The sequence below is a fragment of the Plecotus auritus genome (assembly GCF_963455305.1).
Source record: "Plecotus auritus genome assembly, chromosome: 7".
Taxonomy (NCBI): domain Eukaryota; kingdom Metazoa; phylum Chordata; class Mammalia; order Chiroptera; family Vespertilionidae; genus Plecotus; species Plecotus auritus.
In genome coordinates this window covers 54761532-54781741 of record NC_137774.1, presented here as the reverse complement: position 1 = coordinate 54781741, position 20210 = coordinate 54761532, and the positions used below count along the sequence as shown (strand labels likewise).

The 20210-nt window shown below is 61.2% G+C and overlaps 1 protein-coding gene across 1 annotated transcript in view; it reads left to right on the top strand.

Moving 5' to 3' along the window:
* The window catches only part of MYO15A (myosin XVA), a gene marked incomplete at its 5' end in the record, with an annotated part of 60147 nt that overhangs the window by 27140 nt on the left and 12797 nt on the right, over positions 1 to 20210 (top strand). Inside the window, 37 exons of the mRNA XM_080677396.1 lie at positions 252 to 427; positions 886 to 970; positions 1644 to 1697; positions 1793 to 1874; positions 1957 to 2087; positions 2568 to 2663; positions 3812 to 4047; positions 5310 to 5491; positions 5767 to 5839; positions 6039 to 6230; positions 6483 to 6643; positions 6746 to 6840; positions 7324 to 7438; positions 7635 to 7702; positions 7775 to 7852; positions 7985 to 8165; positions 8252 to 8384; positions 8625 to 8730; positions 8884 to 8956; positions 10029 to 10150; positions 10336 to 10395; positions 10827 to 10902; positions 11171 to 11286; positions 11369 to 11487; positions 12257 to 12398; positions 12981 to 13092; positions 13179 to 13253; positions 13643 to 13821; positions 14391 to 14506; positions 14709 to 14781; positions 15032 to 15104; positions 15328 to 15401; positions 15616 to 15698; positions 16930 to 17060; positions 18130 to 18224; positions 18416 to 18493; positions 18862 to 18958. Of these exons, the coding sequence (XP_080533522.1) occupies positions 252 to 427; positions 886 to 970; positions 1644 to 1697; positions 1793 to 1874; positions 1957 to 2087; positions 2568 to 2663; positions 3812 to 4047; positions 5310 to 5491; positions 5767 to 5839; positions 6039 to 6230; positions 6483 to 6643; positions 6746 to 6840; positions 7324 to 7438; positions 7635 to 7702; positions 7775 to 7852; positions 7985 to 8165; positions 8252 to 8384; positions 8625 to 8730; positions 8884 to 8956; positions 10029 to 10150; positions 10336 to 10395; positions 10827 to 10902; positions 11171 to 11286; positions 11369 to 11487; positions 12257 to 12398; positions 12981 to 13092; positions 13179 to 13253; positions 13643 to 13821; positions 14391 to 14506; positions 14709 to 14781; positions 15032 to 15104; positions 15328 to 15401; positions 15616 to 15698; positions 16930 to 17060; positions 18130 to 18224; positions 18416 to 18493; positions 18862 to 18958 (4138 nt within the window). The remainder of the gene's footprint in view (positions 1 to 251; positions 428 to 885; positions 971 to 1643; positions 1698 to 1792; positions 1875 to 1956; positions 2088 to 2567; positions 2664 to 3811; positions 4048 to 5309; positions 5492 to 5766; positions 5840 to 6038; positions 6231 to 6482; positions 6644 to 6745; positions 6841 to 7323; positions 7439 to 7634; positions 7703 to 7774; positions 7853 to 7984; positions 8166 to 8251; positions 8385 to 8624; positions 8731 to 8883; positions 8957 to 10028; positions 10151 to 10335; positions 10396 to 10826; positions 10903 to 11170; positions 11287 to 11368; positions 11488 to 12256; positions 12399 to 12980; positions 13093 to 13178; positions 13254 to 13642; positions 13822 to 14390; positions 14507 to 14708; positions 14782 to 15031; positions 15105 to 15327; positions 15402 to 15615; positions 15699 to 16929; positions 17061 to 18129; positions 18225 to 18415; positions 18494 to 18861; positions 18959 to 20210) is intronic.

Sequence of the window (20210 nt, the reverse complement as noted above, 5' to 3'; positions counted from 1 at the left end):
GAACCGAGCCCGTGGGATCAGAACTGTCCCAAAGGCAGTCCAGGGGAGCTTGGTAAACGGAATGCCAACCCCACTTCAGATCTTGCTCAGGCTGCTCCCACTGCCTAATGCGCCCTCACCTTGCTTCCATCGCTCCAAACCCAGCCCCTCAGCTTCCCTGGCTGCTCTGTCTCCATAGACTTCTGGAGAGGGAGGGTCCTGAGTCCAGCCACTGGCCCTTACCGGCCTCAGCACCTGCCTCCTCTGCCCAGCTCTTCCTTAAGGAACACCTCCACCAGCTCTTGGAGAGCATGCGGGAGCATGTCCGAAATCTGGCAGCCCTCACTCTGCAGCGCTGCCTTCGTGGCTTCTTCATCCAGCGCCGTTTCCGCTCCTTACGCTGCAAGATCATCTTGCTGCAAAGTCGAGCCCGAGGCTACCTGGCCAGGTGCAGCCACCTAGGGCAGGACTGCCGGGAGTCCTAGACGAGGCTTGGGAGAGGCTGAACTTAGGTAGTAAGCTCCCTGTTCCTGGAGGTATGCAAGCTGAGAGTGGGAGCCTCTGCTGGAAGGATGATCGGATTCTCTGTGTTTCTGCTCTTGGATGCCCTTCTGTCCCACCCCGTGGCCCTTGTAACTGGTGGGTGGGAATCCATCCAGCCAAGAAGGACCCCACCTGCATCTCAGGGACCCTGGGATTCCAACCTAATGGGATCTGTGTGGTCCAAGTGGTTGACTCTGGGCTCGTGATCTTAGCCATGTTCTTGCCCCCATTGAGCTCCTTTCCTTGGTGCCAAAGGGCCCCAGAGTGAAGTGCGGCACCAAGGCCAGGCTGGCAGAGGTATCTCTGCCTCTGTTTATCCATGACCCTCCTCCCCTCCTCACACTTTTTCCTCCCTCCCTGCAGGCAGCGGTATCAGCAGATGAGAAAGAGTCTGGTGAAGTTCCGGTCCTTAGTGAACACATACGTGAGCCACCGTCGCCGCCTCAAGGTGCAGGCCTTCCCCTTGCCTTCCTCCCAGAGCCAGGCCTGTCCCGTCTGGGTCCAGGGAGTGGCAGAGATGGGGAGGAGGCACTTAGCTCTCAGGAGGAGACTGTCTTGGGTTCGAATCCCCGCTCTGCCACTCACTAGCTGTGTGACCTCCGCCCCTCTCCAGCCTGACCTCCTGTCTTCCCCTGAGGCTGCAGAAAGGGTGAAATGAATATTGAACGTGAAGGGTGTCCTGGTGCTGGGCTCACCATGGGGTCTTCAGTAACTGGGTCTGATTAGAATTCTGCACCTTGACCAGTACTGAATGCGGTTTGCTTGTACCTTGATGCCAATCTTGGCCTTTTGTCCCATAAACCAACAGCAGACACATGTAACACCGAGCACTAAAGAACTGCACGGCTGTTCCTGAAGGTCCTGTGGGTGACAGGCCGTCTCCCTCTCCCAGGGTTCCTCCTCTGCCCTTTGCCTTGTCTCTTTCTTGCTCTGTCTTTCTCCCTTGCCCTCCTGTGTCTCTGGCCACCCCTCTGCCTCCCTCCATCTGTGAGGTAGAGTCGCCTCCAGAAATCAGGCAAGCTGACCCCTTGCTTCCCTTGCTGGCCGCCCTGTGTGAGCTGGCTCGGCCTGCCAGGGCCTCTGCCCACCATTCCCTGCCCTGACCACCTGCTCTCCTGCAGCTGAGGGCAGAGCAGAGGCTCCGGGTGGAGGAGGTGCGGCTACGGGAGCAGGAGGTGGGTGCGGGGTCTGGGTGGCAGCAGGGGACAGGAGGGAAGGACGGCAGGTGGGGGGTGTGGCAGGCCCTCCCCTCACCATGCTGTCCCTCCAGGAGCTGAGCAAGCGGGAGGTGGTAGCTGTGGGACACCTGGAGGTACCAGCAGAGCTGGCTGGGCTTCTGCGAGCAGTGGCAGGTACATCAGTGCTGCAAGTGTGGTGGGAGCAGGCACAAGTGGGCAGGGGAGCCAGGCACCTCATGCTTTCTTCCCTCCACAGGCCTTAGGCCAGCCCAGATGCCCCGGGTGGCCCCTGTTCGGACTCCCCGGCTCCAGGCTGAGCCCCGTGTCACACTGCCCCTGGATATCAACAACTACCCTATGGCCAAGTTTGTCCGGTGCCACTTCAAGGTAAGGGCTGGTATGACCCAAGCAGCCCAGCCAATGGGCACAGATCAATTAGAATTGATACTGTCCTCAGCCCAGGGTGGCTCCTGCCCGTGCCCTGAGGGTCGGGTACGAGCTCTCCCTACAGTTGCTGGGTCAGGAGCAGCCTGGGGCCCACGGGGGGCCTGGATAGCAGGGGAGGCCCCAGGGGCTTGGGAAGTGGCCGTTTGCCAACCAGTCTGGAAAGATGTCAGAAATGTAACAGTCAGTGGAGCCACAGCTCATTATCTCTCAGAAAGGGCCTAGATGGGGCTCAGACTGTCTCTACCACTGACTTGCTGAGGGCTGGTGTCTGCCCCCTCCAAGCCTCAGTTTCCCCATCTGCACATTGGGAACAGGGGCTCTTGCCTTCTGGGCATTTGTGCTCTCACCTGGCACAGAGCAATGAACCCAGATGTGCTGTCAGTGCTGGCTCTGTGCCCATGTGTCTGCCTGTGCCCCCAGGAACCTGCCTTCGGGATGCTGACGGTGCCCCTGAGGATGCCCCTCACTGGGCTGCCAGTAGAGCACCACACGGAAGCCGTGAGCATCTTCAAGCTGGTATGGGTCTGTCTGGGCCACCTTGGGATCCGTAGCTCCTGCACTTGAGGGCAGGCCCTGGGGCTCTCATCCTCCTGACCCATCCCCTAGCCGAAGCCCCGAGCCAAGGCCTCTTCCTTGGAGGAGAGGTTTCTGTCAGGGGTCTGGCCAACCCTCTGCATGGAGATCTGGGGACTGGGGCTTTTCTTCTCCCAGCCATCTTCCTGGCAACAAGGATGTTCCCAGGGACAAGAACAGCTCAGGGTTCTCTCCTCAAGGGCTCCCTAGTCTGAAAGAGGAGGCACGGCACATCTGGCTAGTGACTACCAGCATGCACAGGGAGGCATGGAGGCTGGAAAGGCCAGACAGGGCCCCTACTCCAGCCCTGGGCATGGGCTGAGAGCTTGCTGGAGGAGGGGCATTTGAGCTAGAGTCAGAGGAAGAGTCAGACTCTCCCAGCTGTGGAGGAGGCACAGAGAGAAGAGGAAATCCATGTGGTTAGAACAGAGACTCCGGAGAGCACAGGCAAGAGGGGTATGGAGCTCAGATATTATCCCAAGGCCGATGGAGCCAAGGAATATGCTTCCATGGGAGGGATGTGGTTGGATATATGGCCCCTCTGGAGTCTGAATGAAGTTGGAGGCCAGGGGTGCTGGGCAGGGATGGGACTGTATGGGAGCTATAGAAGGTTCATAAGCAGGAGAGAAAGCAAGCATGGATGTTGGATCCTGACTTTTTCCCATGGCTGGAGTGTACTGCCTGGTCATTTGGTGTAGGATATAGTTACTATATTGTAACTAGTAGCCCCGCGCACGAATCTGTGCACCAGTAGGTCACTGCCGCCCTCCTGTAGTTCTCCACCCGCTGCCCTGCCCTCCTGTAGCTCCCCCGCCCCCACCATGGCTTGCTACCCTGCCCCCTCCTGTAGCTCTCCGCTGCATGCTTGTAGTTCGCTGCCCCACCCTCCTGCAGATCCGTGATCCGGTCATTATGCGGTAGGTCGTTACGCCTCAGGGCATAACGGATAATTAGCATGTTCCTCTCTTTATTATATAGGATGGGGGACTTTACATGGGCAGGGGGCACGGGAATGACGTGAAAGGAATGCATGGGGGTGGGAACCCGGCAGGAGCAAGGTTCCAAGACCCAGGAGAGTGTCTGTGGCCCAGGTCTTGCGTTTCATGGGTGACCCCCACCTGCACGGTGCCCAGGAGCATGTCTTCGGGAACTACATTGTGCAGAAAGGGCTGGCAGTGCCCGAACTCCGGGATGAGATCCTGGCACAACTGGCCAACCAGGTGTGGCGCAACTCCAGGACCCACAATGCCGAGCGGGGCTGGCTCTTGCTGGCTGCCTGCCTCAGTGGCTTTGCACCTTCCTCACGCCTCAACAAGTACCTGCTCAAGTGAGTGAAATGGGGTGGCGCTGGGATGGGATAGGGATGCTGCACAGGGCTGGGGGTGCGATGTTAAAGGTCAGGCCAGGAGTGAGGTCTTTGTGCGTGGAATCTGGACTTACTGTGTAAGGTAGGAGTCAAGTGAGATTGGATAAAGGACTTTCAGGGCACAGTGGGTGGCAAAACCAGGGTGTGGGGAGTATTTGGAATTGAGGCACTGACCTCTCACATCATCGGGATGTAGTGAGGTGATTAGAAGTATAGACTCTGACAGTCTGTGTCAAGTCCCAGCTCAACCATATCAGAGCTGTGTAACCTGGGGCAAGTTACTTCACCTCGCTGAGCTCCATTTCTTCAGTGTAAAGCAAGGATGATAAGAATACGACTTCATAGGCTCTGTGAGGATAACGTGGAATGCTTAGGACAGAGGAGCGTGGGGTGAGTGCTGTGTGAGGAGAGACCTTGTTAGCCTCCAGAGGAGGAGGGTCAATGTCACCCACCGGGGGGTCAGGATGGTTGGCAAGGAAAAGTGCTCATAGCTCCTCTCTGAACCTCTTCCCTTACCTATAAACTAGTGGTGGCAACCAGACCGCCTTCTGGGGGGCTGTGAGCTCAGAGTGTGCAGAGGGGCAGGGGCCACATGCAGGGGTGGGCAGCTCACTGGTCAGTGTATGGACCTGTGGCGATGGGACAGGGCCACTGCCTGTCCAGGGCTTCCTGTGGGCACAGCTCTAGGTTCCCTCTTGTGGCCACTATGGACTCGCTCTACCACGGCTCCTGGCCAGGCCCCCCAGCGGCTGGGAGTGGAGCGAGCCAGGCATGCGGAATGCGTGCCGCCGGCAGGAGTCTGCTCAGGGGTCCTGGGCCAGGTTGAAACGCCACAGCCGTCTCAGGATGGGTGAGAACCTGGCAGCAGGCTCAGGGTGGGTGCAGCTGGGGTCTGGGTAAAAGTGGGGGAGTGCCCCTCGGAGTCCCTTTCCTGCCCACAGAGCTGCAGACCCCACCCGTCAGTGACATGCTGCTCTGATGAGCATAGGTGGGCCGTCCTGGAACCTCTTTGGCTGCATAACTACTGGTTTGGAATACTTCGGGGCCAGCCTGGTACCCTTCTTTTGTAGCCTAGCCTGGGAGCTCTGGGCTAACCTGGGCCTTTTCCTTCTCACTTTAAAGCTCTGGGCTAGCCTGGGCCTCCCTTAAACTGGCTGCAGAATCCTCCCCGACCTGGGCTAGCTTCAGCTCCTCTCATCCTGGCTCTAACTCCCATCTGCCAGGTTTGTTTCTGATTATGGGCGGAATGGCTTCCAGGCCGTGTGTCAGCATCGCCTCATGCAGGCCATGGGCCGGGCCCAGCAGCAGGGCCCTGGGGCTGCCCGCACCTTCCCTCCAACCCAACTCGAGTGGACAGCAGCACAGGAGAAGGCCAGCATGGCTTTGGATGTGGGCTGCTTCAACGGTGAGCTGCCCTCCCCGCCCCACTGCCTCCCCTCCTTCAGGCCTCTGCCCTGGGCCAGGAGAAGCTGGGGGGTGGGGGGGGGGCTGGGCGTGGCCATGGAAGGAGGTCTTGGTGTGCATGTGGGGTGGACCTGGAATGTGGGAGAGGAGCCAGGCCAGAAAAGAACAGACCCAGGACTCTGCGCAAGAGTGAGGGGCCTGAGGAAGTAGGCAGGAAGCAGCAGAGAGGACCAGTTGCCCACCTCCCAGGCTGAGCTGGCGCCTGTTCCTGTTCAGGTGACCAGTTCTCCTGCCCGGTACACTCCTGGAGCACGGGGGAGGAGCTGGCTGGAGACATCCTGAGGCACAGGTCAGCTCCTGCACGCCCTGCCCAGCTCAGCTCACCAGTGCACCTGGGAAGAAGGGAGGGAGGGGCAGGAGGCCAGACTCTCCAAAGCCCCCAGGGTCCCCTCTGGGCATGCTTGGGGTCCAGTCCTATCCCAGAATCTCCCCAAGTGGTATCTCTTGGCTTCGTTCCTCCTTCATGTCCCTTCATATGCTGTCCCCAGGGGGCTGGCAGACGGCTGGCGGGGCTGGACGGTGGCTGTGAAGAATGGGGCCCAGTGGGCAGAGCTGGCAGGCCACGACTACGTGCTAGACCTGGTGTCAGACCTGGAGTTGCTCAGGGACTTCCCACGACAGAAGTCCTACTTCATTGTGGGTGCAGAAGGGCCCGTGGCCGGCAGAGGAGGCCCGAGAGCGTAGGTGGCTACCTGGGCCCTCACAGCACAAGACTGCCCCTCTGGCTGCTGAGAGACAGTTCTGGACTTAAGCATCAAGGTTCTCATGGAGGTGGGGCTGACCAAAGGGTCCCGCCTTTAAGGAGACAGTCATTCAATTCCGGAGTCCTGTGCAGAGATTGGGTGGGAGTGGGGTGGGGGTGGGGTGGGGGTGGTCTGGGAGGCCATGGGTCTCTCTGGGGGTCAGATGCTCCATGTTCCCCTTACCCACAGGGTGTTTGGGAACAGCTGGGACTCAGATGAGGACACGCCTACTAGGCCCCAACCACAGGGGCACATGCCCAATGTGGCTGACTCCAATGGGTACTGCAGCCACAATGAGGACAGTACAGATGGGGAGACTGAGGCCCAGAGAGGTACAACAACCTGCCCAGGTCGACCAGCAGGACCGCTGTCTCTGGTGGGGAGGGCCCTGGGGCTGTGTGTGGGGGGGGGGGCGCATCAGCAGAAGAGAACGTGATGTGCCCCTCTGCCAGGCCTGGACAGCCCTGGAGAGTCTGCTGTGTCCCACAAGGGCCTGGACGGCTACCTGGACAGCCTCTTCGACCCCGTGCTGTCCTGCGGGGATGCGGTAGGGATGACTGGGGTGTTTGCAGTCAGCAGGCATGGCATGCACATACCCAGTCATACACATCCACAGGGGACACAGCCTGGGCCATGGGGACCCAGCAAAGGAGGAGGGTGTCCTCTTGGCCAGAGACACCCCTGGATAGAGGCTCAGACCTCCCGTGTCCTGTGGGATCCAGCCCCCTCAGGCACCCTGCTCACTCTGAGAACTCCCAGGAGCCCCTCAGGGCATGATGTGTAGTGCTGAGCAGGGCATACCCCTCTTTGAGCCTCATTTTACTCCTCCATGAAAGGGGGGGTCACTTGGGAGCTTGCAAGGTGGTGGGAGGACTGAGTGAGTGTGTGAGGGCAGAGGCTGGGTATACAGCAACGCTTGGCCAGTGGGAGGCCCTGGGATGGAGGAGGAGGCTGGTGTCAGGTGCCCGTTGCCTTGGCACCGTGGGAGGCCAGCACTGAGGCAGCCACTCGAGCCACCTGCTGCCTCCAGGACCTGGAGAAGCCGACAGCCATTGCCTATCGCATGAAAGGGGGAGGCCAGCCTGGTGGCAGTGGCAGTAGCAGCACTGAAGACACTCCCAAGAGACCCCCAGAGCCAAAGCCAAGTCAGTACTTGCCCCAAGGTTGGTTCTAGGGTTGGGCAAGGCTGGGGCCCGCTGGTTCTCCTGTCTCCCTCCCATGCTAACATGGAGGCAGCCATGGGCAGGGTGGAGGGTAGGCAAGGGGGGAGGTGGTAGGAAATTCCCATTTCCCTTACCACCCACCCCTTGGGATCTGTGCCCTCTGCCCGGCTCCCCGAAGTCCCAGCCCTGGACGCCTCCACATTGGCTCTGCAGCAAGCTTTCATCCACAAACAGGCCGTGCTGCTGGTGCGTGCGAGGGACCTGGGAAGGGGGGTGCCCAGAGCGGGCCTGCCTGTTTACACCCCCACCTCTCCTCAGGCCAGAGAGATGACCCTGCAGGCCATGGCCCTCCAGCAGCAGCCCCTGAGTCCTGCCCCAAGGCCCTTTCACCTGGAGGTGAGCCTGGCCTGCCCAGGGCATCCTCGCACCTCACTGAGCCTGGACCCCACACCGTCCTGGGCCTACACGGGCCCCAGAGAGCAAGCTGGTGTGTCCCAGGAAGTTCACCTCACACCCTGCTCTCTGCAGAAGCCCCAAGCCCCCGAGGCACGTCCAAAGCTCGTGGGCACTGGACCTCCAGCCAAGCCTGTGCTCTTGCGCTCCACTCCGAAGCCCTTAACCCCCACCCCTCTGGCCAAGGCCCCCAGGCCCCCCACCAAACCTGTGGCTGCCCCCATTCTAGCTCAGGATCGGTCTTCTCCAGAAACCAGTGAGTGTCCTGTCAATGCTGGGCTTGTGGGGAGGCCTCCCAGGATGGACTGGGAGGTGTGTCTCACTCTGCCCCCTGGCCCACAGCTTTGCCCTGCCCCGAGCTGGTCCGGTACTCCACACTCAACTCTGAGCACTTCCCGCAGCCCACGCAGCAGATCAAGAACATCGTCAGGCAGTACCAGCAGCCGCCCCAGGGTGGGCAGCCCAAGGCCCTCAGGTCAGCTCTGCCCCAGCCTGCAGGCAGCTGCCTCCTCCCTGGGCCTGGTGCCCAGCAGTGTGAGGGGAGGAGTCTGTTTATGCAGATGCCCCTCTCCCACAGAGGGCGGCCCAGGCTGCCTTCTAGGCTGCACTGGGAGAACCACTCTGGGTTCTCACTGACAGTGACGGGGGTGGAGGAAGAGGGTCCTTACTCTAGGGGCTTGTGATGGGAAGAGGAACTCAGTGCCCATCCCCCCAGGAAAGACTGCGGGAGGATGTTTGTGAAGCGGCCAGACCCCCACGAGGAAGCCCTGATGATCCTGAAGGGGCAGATGAGCCAGGTGGCAGCAGCACCTGGCACGCAGGTGAGGGGCAGAGTCTGGCCGTGCCCAGGCAGAATGGAAAACAGTGGGGCCTCCAGGGAGCCTCAGAAACGAGCTGCCCCTAAAAGGCCTGGCCCCACTGCTGCTTCCTTCTCGGCCCTGTGCCCCCTGAGCACTCTCTTTGGGGTGGGGCAGGTGCCCAGGGAGGCCGTGGCCCTGGTGAAGCCAGTGACCAGCGCACCAAGGCCATCCATGCGACCCACTCCAGGTGAGGAGCCAGGAGAGAGGGAGGAAGGGAGGGACAAGAGGGCAGGTGTCCACGTGTATAAGTAAGTCTGTGTGAGCACAGGTGTGTGTCTTGCATGTCCATGGCATGCGTGTCCATGTCCTGAGCCCATGTGGACCTACTGTGTGGACATTTGTACAATTAGGTCAGCACTTAAATAACACTGATTTCAGGCCAGGCCCACCCTGGCCTTATTCAATCATCACTACACCCTGGACACAATACCATCCGTATCTACAGGTGTTACAGATGGGGAAACAGATGCACAGAGAGGTTAAATGACTTGCCAAGATCACACAGCTTAAAGGTGTTAGACCAGGGATCTAAATCCAGGCCTTCTGACATCACAATTGGGGCCCTAACCTCTACATCGTTTGCCTCGCGTAGCCACAGTGACCTTATGAGATATAAATCGACTCATACCGAGTTCCTGGCAACCGCTCCAGTGGCTCCTGGGAGAAACTCCATCTCCTCCCTGACATGAGATCTGCCCCCTCCCCAGCCTTGCCTCCTCCCACCTGCCCTGGGCTCTCTGTCCCTCGGTGTTCCTGGGGCACACCAGGCTCACTCCTGCCTCGTCCTTGCCCTTGCCGCTCCTGCCTGAGTGCTCTTCCCCAAAAGATCTTCGCCTGCCTGCCCCTTCTTCTTACTGAGGTCTCCACTGTCACCTCCTCAGAGAGATCTGCCAGCCCACCTGGACTGAAGGACCCTCAGACCTTCCCTAAATCACCAGTTTTATTTCCACCTCATAGCTCCTAGCACTAAGGGTTTTGTCATTTCAAAGTGTCTGTCTCACCCACATTTGTTAGGAGACCCTAAAGTCAAGGCACGCGTCTTGCCTCTCCTGTTCATGCGACACCCTCAGCCCCTGGCACAGGCCCGCACACACTAGGTGCCTGTTTACTAGTATGTGCTGGAGGGAGGGTCTGGTAGTAGCAGTGTTCTGCATGCGTGTGAGCAGGTGTGTCTGTGGCCAAGGGTGTGGGATGCCACTCTACCCCAACCCTTAGCCAGCCCTGCCTCCCCTCATGTCTGCGATTGCTGTGCTCTCCAGCACTGCCCTCAAGGTCGCTGGAGCCCGCCGAGGATCCAGTGCAGACGCAGCTGCACCGCCTCCCCAACCCCAGTTTTTATGGCTACCAGGACACCCCCTGGCAGATCTTCCTGCGCAAAGAGGTGCCGGGAGCAGGGGAGGGGCTGATTAGGGGCAGAGGGCCACCCAGGTTGGAGAACCAGACCAGGTTGGAGCTGAGCTAGGCACCTGCCGCTGCTCTAGAGCGGGGCTGCATCTGGGGGCGGATCCAGGTGTGAAACAAAGTGAGGGGCCTTTGGAGGTCCTCACGGAAGCCCCACCCCCACAGGTGTTTTACCCGAAGGACAGCTACAGCCACCCCGTGCAACTAGACCTCCTGTTCCGGCAGGTGAGGGCCTCTCGTCCCTTTCTGCCTTAGTGCACTCAGCAGGGCAATGGGCACGTGGACTAGCTGTCTTCAAATTCTGCTTCTGCACTCAGAGTTGGGCTCCTTGACCAGGGTGTGGATGGGAAGCTGTTCTACTGCACCCCGATTCCCACGGTTAGGGTCACAAGCCCACAATCCCATCTAACCAGGCTCGTGGTTTGTCTCAGCTAGATAGACCCATTGTATAGATAAGGACACCAAGGCCAGGAGGGGTGGCATGACTTGGAGGGAAGGAGAAAGGAGAGTGTCTTTGTGAGTGGGATGTAATTTACCCAGAGGACCCCACAGCTACACACATGGAACCCCCGCTCGTCCTAGAACAGTCCAGCCTGGGCTCCCAGTTGGGGAAATCCCTCGGGCCGCCTGCATTCCAGTTCAGCTCATTCCCGCAGATCCTGCATGACACACTCTCCGAGGCCTGCCTGCGCATCTCCGAGGATGAGAGGCTCAAGATGAAGGCCCTGTTTGGTACCTCAGGGCGCCGGGGAGGGATGCGCCCCGCCCCACTCACCTCCCAGACACCCCTCCTTGCTCAGCTGCTGGGCTCTCCCATGGCCAGGTGACAAGTCTGAGGTCAGCTCTGCCTGACCGGCTGGGGGGCCTGGGCCATCTGTTGGCCTCGAATCCTTGGCTTCCCAGTCGGCACTGAGAGCCTGCCTTTGCTGAGTCCGGCTCCCTCCCTGCAGTGGGGCCTACAGGGGGTGGGGGAGGGTCCTGACCCACCTGCATCCCTCAGCCCAGAACCAGCTGGACACACAGAGGCCCCTGGTGACGGAGAGTGTGAAGCGGGCTGTGGTCAACACCGCACGCGACAGCTGGGAGGTCTACTTCTCCCGCCTCTTCCCTGCCACGGTGCGAGCCACTGCCAGCCTGCCCCACCCCTGCCCAGCCCCCGGGCTCAGGACAAAGCTGACGTGCCCTTGTCCTCACCTAGGGCAGCGTGGGCACAGGCGTGCAGATCCTAGCTGTGTCCCACACGGGCATCAAGCTCCTGCAGATGGCCAGGAGCAACCGGGAGGCCAGTGGGCAGCTGCGTGTCCTGCGCACGTACAGGTGCTGGCAGCGGGTGAAAACAGGGCTCCCTGGACACTGGGGCACAGACTGGCCTCAGCATTTCCTCACTGTCGCTCCACAGCCTGTTACTGAGCACCAACATGTTGCCCAGCCCTTGAATCTAGCCCATTTTAGAGACGGGGACCTGAGCTCAGCGAGAGAGGTGCTTGGCTCAGGCACACAGCTAGGAAGTAGATGAGCTGGGAACCCGCCAGGCCATCCTGGCCCCCAAGACCACACCCAGCCCTGCCCCATGGAGCTCATGGTGTGGTCCACAGCCACATGCCCATGCGCCTGGAAGGGGAGGGGAGGGGCCCAGTGAGAGGTCTGCCGTGTCCTCTCCTCCCTGCCCGGGGCCCAGGTCCTGACAGCTCAGGACGGGAAGGGGCTGGCCCACCAGCAGCATCCACGCGCCTCGCCTTGAAAGATGGCGATCATTCAGTTTATGTGGAGATTGGACCAAGAGAGGACGGAAGGAAGGAAGGAAGGAAGAGAGGGAGGGAGGGAGGGAGGGAGGGAGGGAGGAAGACGGTAGGAGGGAGGGAGGGAGGGAGGGAGGGAGGGAGGGAGGGAGGGAGGGAGGGAGGGAGGAGGACGGAAGGGAGAGCAGAGTGGGAGGGATGGGGCTGCGGTGCTGTGGGCAGTGGGCGGGAGCTGCCGCCACGGAGTGACAGGGAGGGAGGCTGGGGAAGCTCCTGGGCCGCGGGGCCGGTGGCACAGGCGTCCCTCTGGCCACACACCCTGCCCTCACGTGAGCTCCTGTCCCCAGCTTTGCGGATATCCTGTTTGTGACCATCCCCTCCCGGAATATGCTGGAGTTCAACCTGGCCAGTGAGAAGGTCATCCTCTTCTCAGCCCGCGCTCAGCAGGTCAAGACCCTGGTGGACGACTTCATCCTGGAGCTGAAGAAGGTCAGGGTCCTCCCACGGAGCCCCCGCCAGGAGCTGAGGCCCAGGGCAGGCTCTCCACCCCACCCCAGCCACCCCGCCTGGGAAGCAGGGGCATGTGGTGGTCAGTGGCTGAGTTACCGACTTCTGTGGCCTTCGGGCCGTGGCGCGGCTCCGCCTCTCGCTGGATTGCCCTTTTGCCTCTGCCTGCTCCTCAGCAGGGCGCCTCCTCTGAGCTCCACAGCCACTGTGCTCCTCACCCTCCTGGCGACTGTGCCACCACGGCTCCCGGCAATGGCAGTGCCCCATGAGTGGCCCAGGCCAAGCGCAGGCCACTCCTCAGGCCCGACCACGCCGCAGGCCGTAGTGGGACACCATGGCGGGGGCGCGGGGACGGCATGTACCTGTGCTGCAGCACCATCTGCCTTCTTCAGGCCCGGGCCTCTGGCCCTGGAACCTTCTACCCGGTGCCCCTCCCTCTTTCACTTAGAAATGTTCTCTGATGAAGTGGGGAGGAACGCTTGTGCGTGGGGGGGCAGGGGAGTGGCCCTGGCCTCTGGGCGGCGGGAAAGGGCCTGTGGCCTCACCCTGCCCCTGGCCACCCAGGACTCGGACTATGTGGTTGCTGTGAGGAACTTCCTGCCTGAGGACCCGTCGCTGCTGGCCTTCCACAAGGGCGACATCATCCACCTGCAGCCGCCCGAGCCGCCCCGCCTGGGTCGGTGCCTTGGGGTGGGGTGGGCACTAGCGGGGAGTCCAGGCAAGGGGCCTCCCTGGCAGTTGCTGACGTATGCCCGGCCGCAGGCTACAGTGCCGGCTGTGTCGTCCGCAAGAAGGTGGTGTATCTGGAGGAGCTGCAGCGGAGAGGCCCTGACTTCGGTGGGTTCCGGGGTCTCCTGCCCAGCTTCAGTGCTCCAAACCGCAGAGCCCACACAGCTTCCCGGCTTCCTGCACTCGCACCACCAGGCAGGATGGTCCTCAGGGCCTGAGTGCTCTGGCCTGGCCAGGCCTCCCAGTGACCCAGGCCTCCCAGGCCACCGGCCCAGCCCTTCGCCCGCCGATCTGGCGGAAGGGTCTCTGTGGGCATTGGCGTTTCCGTTTGTGGTGGATCCTTCTGTGCCACATATGCTGCCCCACTTCCCCCGAGGGAATGCCCTCCCTTCCCAAGCCCAGTCCCCTCCACCAGGAGCTTGAAGGAGTATCCTGAGAGCCCCTCAGTCCCAGGAGGGGATGCCCTGCTCGCCTCAGACTCCTTCCCTGCCCCCTAGGCTGGAGGCTCGGGACCATCCACGGGCGCGTGGGGCGCTTCCCTTCCGAGCTGGTGCAGCCTGTGGCTGCCCCCGACTTCTTGCAGCTGCCCACAGAGCCCAGCCGTGGTCGTGCCGCTGCCGTGGCTGCCGCTGTGGCCTCCACGGCTGCTGCATGGGAGGTGGGCCGCAGGAGAGAGGTGAGGCCAGTGGGCCAGGCCAACTGGGTAGAGGCCGCAGGGGGTCATCTGACTGGAGGTGGATGGGAACAAGGTCGGCCTATGGTGTTGGCCAGTCCTGGGTGGGGAGAAGGGGGTGGGGCTAGCCCGACAGTGATCTGTGGCATGTGGCCAGCGATGTTGGAGATGTGGCCAGATGGGGTAGAGAAGGGTGGGGTCAGCAGAAGGACTGCAACCAGGCCCGTGTGGCAGGACTGGGCCATGGGAGGCAGGGTTGCGCATGGGGGTGGTGTTAGTGAGAGGTGGAGTGGGGTGAAGCTAAGTTGTAAAGGCAAGGCCAGCTCAACCAGGCATCTGGAGAGACCAACCCTGGGCAGGGGTTCGCCTGGTGGTGGGGCATGGCCAAGTGGGTCAGGGGATGGGGCCCACTGGGCACGTGGTGGCTGTGACCTGGTCGAGGGGGTGTTGGGGGGAGCAACCTGAGGCAATCTGGGCGCATTCACCTGGGGTTGAGTTGAGTCAGGTTTGACGGGGATGGCGGATGGGGGGGAGGTGGTTGGACAGGCCCTTCTAGCTCCTGCCCCCTGCAGGGTTCCCCCATCAGGACTGGCTCGGCTGGTCATGGGGAGGATGGCCTGGCTCCCCCACCACACACGATGCTGGCGTTTGCCCAGAAGTATTTCAGAGACCCTCAGAGGAGACCCCAGTGAGTGGTGACCCCACCCCAATCCCCACCCAGAGGAGTTCCTCCTGGGGCCTCTTCAGTGTCCAAGGGCAAGGCCCGCCTCTGTGAGGGGGAGAACCCTCAGGCGTGAGGCCTCCTGCAGCCTGTTGTGGGAGCCTGGGGGCGGGAGTGGGAGGGAGCCGCAGGCCGCGACAATGGTCTCCCCTTCTGCTTCCTGCCCTAGGGACGGCCTCAGGCTCAAATCCAAGGAGGGCCGGGAGTCCAGAACCTTGGAGGACATGCTTCGCTTCACCAAGGTGCCAGTCTAGGCCTCACTTTCCTCTTCTGTAAAATGGTGGTGCAGGCCTTGGAGTAAACAGCCTTATTCTCAGAGTGACCCCCACCCTCAGCACCTGAGGGCCTGCGAGCGCCTCTTTCCCAGTGTCTGCCCAGCTCCCTTTGCATGACCTGCACCCCCCTGTCTGAGACAGGACATACAATGTGGCCCCCTGTTCGGACCTGCCCCTCCCCCCCACCCCGCTTCCTGACGCACCTCCTCCCTGACAGAGCCCGCTCCAGGAATCCCTCATTGAGCTCAGCGACGCCAACCTCAGCAAGATGGCCACCGACATGTTCCTAGGTGTGGGGTGGGCTTGACCCTGGGCCGGGGGCCAGCACTACCAGCCCCTGCTCATCACCTGCCTCTGCTCCTCAGACGCTCCCCGCCCCCAGTCAGACATGCGGGTCCTCTAAGAAAGAGAAGCCCCAGCTGCCCCTGGCCACAGCCTCTCAGAGAGGGGCCTCCCTGGGGTCCCTGAGGGCGGGCAGCTCGGGTCTGGGGCTGAGTGGGGTGTTCCCTGCAGCCGTGATGCGGTTCATGGGGGACGCCCCGCTGAAGGGCCAGCGCGAACGGGATGTGCTCTGCACCCTCCTGAAGGTCAGTTCGCCCACTTTGCTGTGCACTCTCCCCTGTTCTGTGACTCGGTTTCCCCATCGGCAACCAGAGTTGCAGGACTTTGGGGTGGGCAGCTTCTAGTGTGGCCCAAGGAGGAGTGCATCCGCCGGAGGGGAGGGATTGGAGAGGCCTATCTCACACGCCCGCTCTGTTCTCCTGTGCCTGCATGTGGCGTGACCTGGCCGCCGTCCTACAGCTATGCGCTGAGCAGGAGGCCCTGCGGGATGAGTGCTACTGCCAAGTGGTGAAGCAGCTCACAGACCGCGCCAGCAGCGAGCAGTGCGTGCCCGTTCCCCTCCCTGTCCCTCCAGGAGCACAGCCCCACCTCCTGCTGCCAGGCCTGGCCCCTCCCAGCCTCTCCCCCCAGTCCTTTCCTCACTTAGTAGACAAAGCGTGCGGATCTGGAATTGTGTGGTCTGAGACCAGCCACTCCTGCTCTTGGCACTTCCGTGCCCTCCCTGTAAAATGGTAGCAATCACGTGTGAATCCAGGTACTGGTGGCAGGTGCCAGAAACTCAGTTCAAGCTGGTTTAAGCAACAGAGCGTCCAGGTACCTGGAAAGGAGTTCAGGCCTGGCAAGCTCCAGGTGTCGTTGGGAAGCAGGTTTGCCTGTGTCCTGGCGGCTTCCTCGGTGGTGATGTCGTCCTCAAGCACCACCCCATCCATTTGCAAGGTGGCCGCTCTGGAAAGACATTGCCCAGCTCAGCAATCCCAGAGAAAGCAGCACTGACCCACTCATCTGCAGCAGAAATCCCCAGTCCAGTCTCATTGGCCTGACAGTCACACACACGTTTATCCCTAACCAACCACAGAGGCTGGGGGTGCAGAGCTGTGATGGGCTCGACCTGGGTCACATTCCTGTCCCTAAAGCAATCACCGCAGCTGGAGGGAAGCTGGGCTCTAATCTGGCCAGACCTGGCTCTCTTGCCATCGCCACAGCACGCAGCCCTAGTGAGGGTGGTGTGGGCAAGGGAAGCCCAAGTGCTCCCCAGGCACTAGAGGCCCCACAGGCGAAACCCTCCTGCAGGGCTCGCACAGGAGCAGCACACAGCAAGTGCCCAAGCATGTGCTGCTCTCATTGCCACTGGCTCACTGTCCTGTCCCCGTCTCCCTGCCCCCCTTCCTGGGAATTTTAGAGCCATTCAGCTCATGCTCCTGTCCCTGCCCACCCAGGCCTCCCCTGCCACTGCCTTCCCACAGCCTCCCCCCGACCCCCCACCCCCCGCCGGGCTCCCCCTCATGGACCTTTGCCCAGAAGCCTCTCGGAGAGTCTCCCCAGGGAAGGTGTTCCCTGGTGCATGTTGGGGCCTCGGGCCCTTCCCTCCCTGCCTCCAAGCAGAGCCTACCTCCTGCCTGGCCCTGGGGCTACCACCCTGCCCTCCCCAGGCAGGAAGAACACCAGAACCAGAGCTGCCTGAGAACCGGGGCCCTCCAGCCCTGCCCCAGAGACTCGGGGCATGGCAGTCCTGATGTGGCCACGTGACGTGGTCCTCTGCATGTGTCCTCACAGGGACAGCTGCCAGCGGGGCTGGAGGTTGCTGTACATCGTGACCGCCTATCACAGCTGCTCGGAGGTCCTCCGGCCACCCCTCGTCCACTTCCTCCAGGATGTGAGCCAGAGCCCAGGCCTGCCCTTCCAGGGTGAGGGGCACAACAAGGGGGGCCCAGGGCCGAGGGTCTGTCTGTGTGGGTACTGGCCAGGCAGCCAGCAAGAGGGGAAATCCAGAGAGCCTGGCCCTGCACGGTGCCTGGGCCATGTTCGCTGACTCCCTCCCTCCCCAGTGCTATGGAGGCCCCGCAGGGGCTGGCTCGCTGGGCTGTCTGGTCAGTGGGAGGGAGGCATGTCAGAGGAGATGCGATGGGCTTCCCAGAGAAGGTGTGGCTCTGGGGGGGATTTCTCCTGCGCTGAGTAGCAGGAGCCAAGGCCTGGAGGTGGGCAGAGTGGCATGGGGAAGAGGAGAGGGGGTGCAAGGCCTGGCTGCTGGGGCAGGCTCTGCAACTTGGGTCTTTGGGAATCAGCAGGGTCTTGAGCGGGTCCAGGCAGGGGTGGTCCCAAAGCTGGGGGCAAGGGCTCAGCCTTCCCTCCTTAGACCGTAGAGGAAAGGGGCCACTCCTCAACCTCATTTCCAGCCTTGTTTCCATCGCAACTCCCTGGTCCCCCTAAGAAAGAGCCAGGGCCCTGCAGTCACCACAGCAGCAGTGAAAGAGTTGGGAGACCTCCATCTCCGCCTCCGAATCCTCCTCAGATTTGATTAATGCACACTCCCAGGTCTGAGGTGGAGGGCCCAGCTCCAGGGGGCTCAGAGTGGTTCCTGGGCTTGCCCTCCCCAGCAGGGTGTGGCACTGCTTAGTCAGAGACACGCAGAAGCAGGCCCTGGGGTCTCCTGCCGGGCAGGGCACAGCTGCATCCCCATAGTCACCCAGCCTCTTAGGGACAAGCCCCCCGTCAGCAGCTCAAGGTGACAGCAGCTCATAGGGTAGCCAAGGGGACTGTGGACTTAACAAAAGGCCTGAGCCTATGGGATGTGGGTTTGAATGTGGCACTAGCACTCCAGCCTTTGACCTTGGGCAAATTACTGCCCCTCTCTGGACTGAGAGTAAAAGCTCGTCCCACTGGCTGTGCAGAGAACCCAGTGGGCTGGCGGCTGTTGGCTAGAGGAGCCTGCCTCTGACTGCCGACCTGGGCAAGGCCTTGGCTCTGTCTCTGTAGGAATCGCCAAGGCCTGTGAGCAGAACCTGCAGAAAACCCTGCGCTTTGGCGGCCGTCTGGAGCTGCCCAGCAGCATGGAGCTCCGGGCCCTGTTGGTGAGCGTGTGGGTGGGGGTCAGGGCGAGTGGAGAGGCCTGCTGGGCTCAGAAAGCCTTCAGGCCCCAGCACAGGTGCTCCTGCAGGGCTTGCCTGAACCTTTGGCTCAGGGACTTCTGTGGCAGGGGACGATGGTCGGCCCAGATCCCACTACCCAGCATGTCCTGTCTCCTCACCCTCTCTTGTCCCAGGCCGGCCGCAGTTCCAAGAGGCAACTCTTCTTCCTCCCTGGGGGCCTTGAACGCCATCTCAAAATCAAAACGTGCACCGTAAGTGAGGGGGCGTTTCCAGCAAACAGCCGCTGGCGGGGGGGTGGGGTAGAAGGACACCCCAGTCTCCAGAGTGGCCCCCAAGGGTACTAAGCCCCTCCCAGGCTCTCTCACATAGTCCACAAGGCAGGACACTTCTCAGAAGAGCAGGCTGAGCCTGGGGAGGTGGAGCCTCCAGCTCAGATCACACTGCGAACAAGTGGCAAGCCTGGGCCTCTCAGACCGAAGCTGTGCTCCCTGCCTGTGAGGTGGTTCTCAGAGCCAGGCTGCCTCTGGGCAGGGCCCTGGCAGCTCTGCTCTCCGGCTGCTGGAGGCTGGGAGGACAGAGGTGGGCGCGACTGGCGCAACCTCACTCGCCCCTCCCGCAGGTGGCCCTGGATGTGGTGAAGGAGATCTGTGCTGAGATGGCCTTGACACGCCCTGAGGCCTTGGATGAATATGTCATCTTTCTTGTCACCAACCAAGGTGAGTTGCCAGAGGACCCAGCATGCTGGGCTCACGCCCTACATGGCCTCCAGGGTTCAGGCCAGATGCCACTTTCTCCCAGAAGCCCCTAGACCACCCTCCCTCCCCCACTGTGTGGAGTAACCATTCTGTGCACCGAGCACCCCAGCCCTTGGTCTGTCCCTCTCTGCTCTGCTGTGTGTACGTTTGTCTCACCTACCAGACTAGGACTTCGTGGAGGAGAGGCCCCTGACTCCTCCCGCTGCCCCTCAGGGCCTGCCCAGGGACCCTGCCCACAAGGAGCCCCATCCTAGGAAGGTTTCCCTTAATCGGCCCCAGCTCCTGGAAACCACAAGGGCGAGCATTTTCCCCGCCACTTATGCCTTAACATAGTCATAGAGGCCCTCCCTGGGTCTCACAGGTCCTTCTCCTGTGGCCCCACCCCTGCCCTCTGCTATTTACCCACTGAGATGCCAGCTGGCTGGCTACATCCTCTCCTACCAGCTCTCCCACTGCCACCTCTTCCCTGGACCATGTGTCTGTCCTCAGCCCTTGCCCGGAGTCCAGCCAAGGCATGGCAGGAGGGGAAGGCAGTAACAGTCAGTCCTGTGACTGACACAGACTACGTCCCAGGCAGAGTTCAAAGCATTTAATTCCACCATCTGCTTCAATCCCCACAACAGCCCTATACATGGAGCCCATTATCAACTCCATTTATAGATGGGGAAATCGAGGCCCATGAGCGTGTAGTAGTCTCTTGTTGCTGCTGTAACAAATCACCACATACCGGGGGCTTAAAACCACACGCGCTTATATTTTTATGGCTCTGCAGGTCCTGAAACCAGTCCTGGGGCTGGTTTCTGCTGGAGCCTCTAGGGGAGACACTCTTTTCTTGTCTTTTCCAGCTTGTTGAGACTACCCACATCCCATGGCTCATGCCCTTCCTCCATCCCCAAAGCCAGCAAGACAGCATCTTCCTCTCTCTCTCTCTCTCTCTCTCTCTCTCTCTCTCTCTCTCTCTCTCGTTCCTTCTTATAAGGATCCTTGAGATTATATTCGGTCTACTTGTTTTTTTTTAATTTAATAAATCTTTATTGTTCAGATTATTACAATTGTTCCTCTTTTTTCCCCCATAGCTCCCCTCCACCCGGTTCCCACCCCACCCTCTGCCCTTACCCGCCCCCCCCACTGTCCTCATCCATAGGTGTACGATTTTTGTCCAGTCTCTTCCTGCACCCCCCACCCCTTTCCCCCCGAGAATTGTCAGTGCACT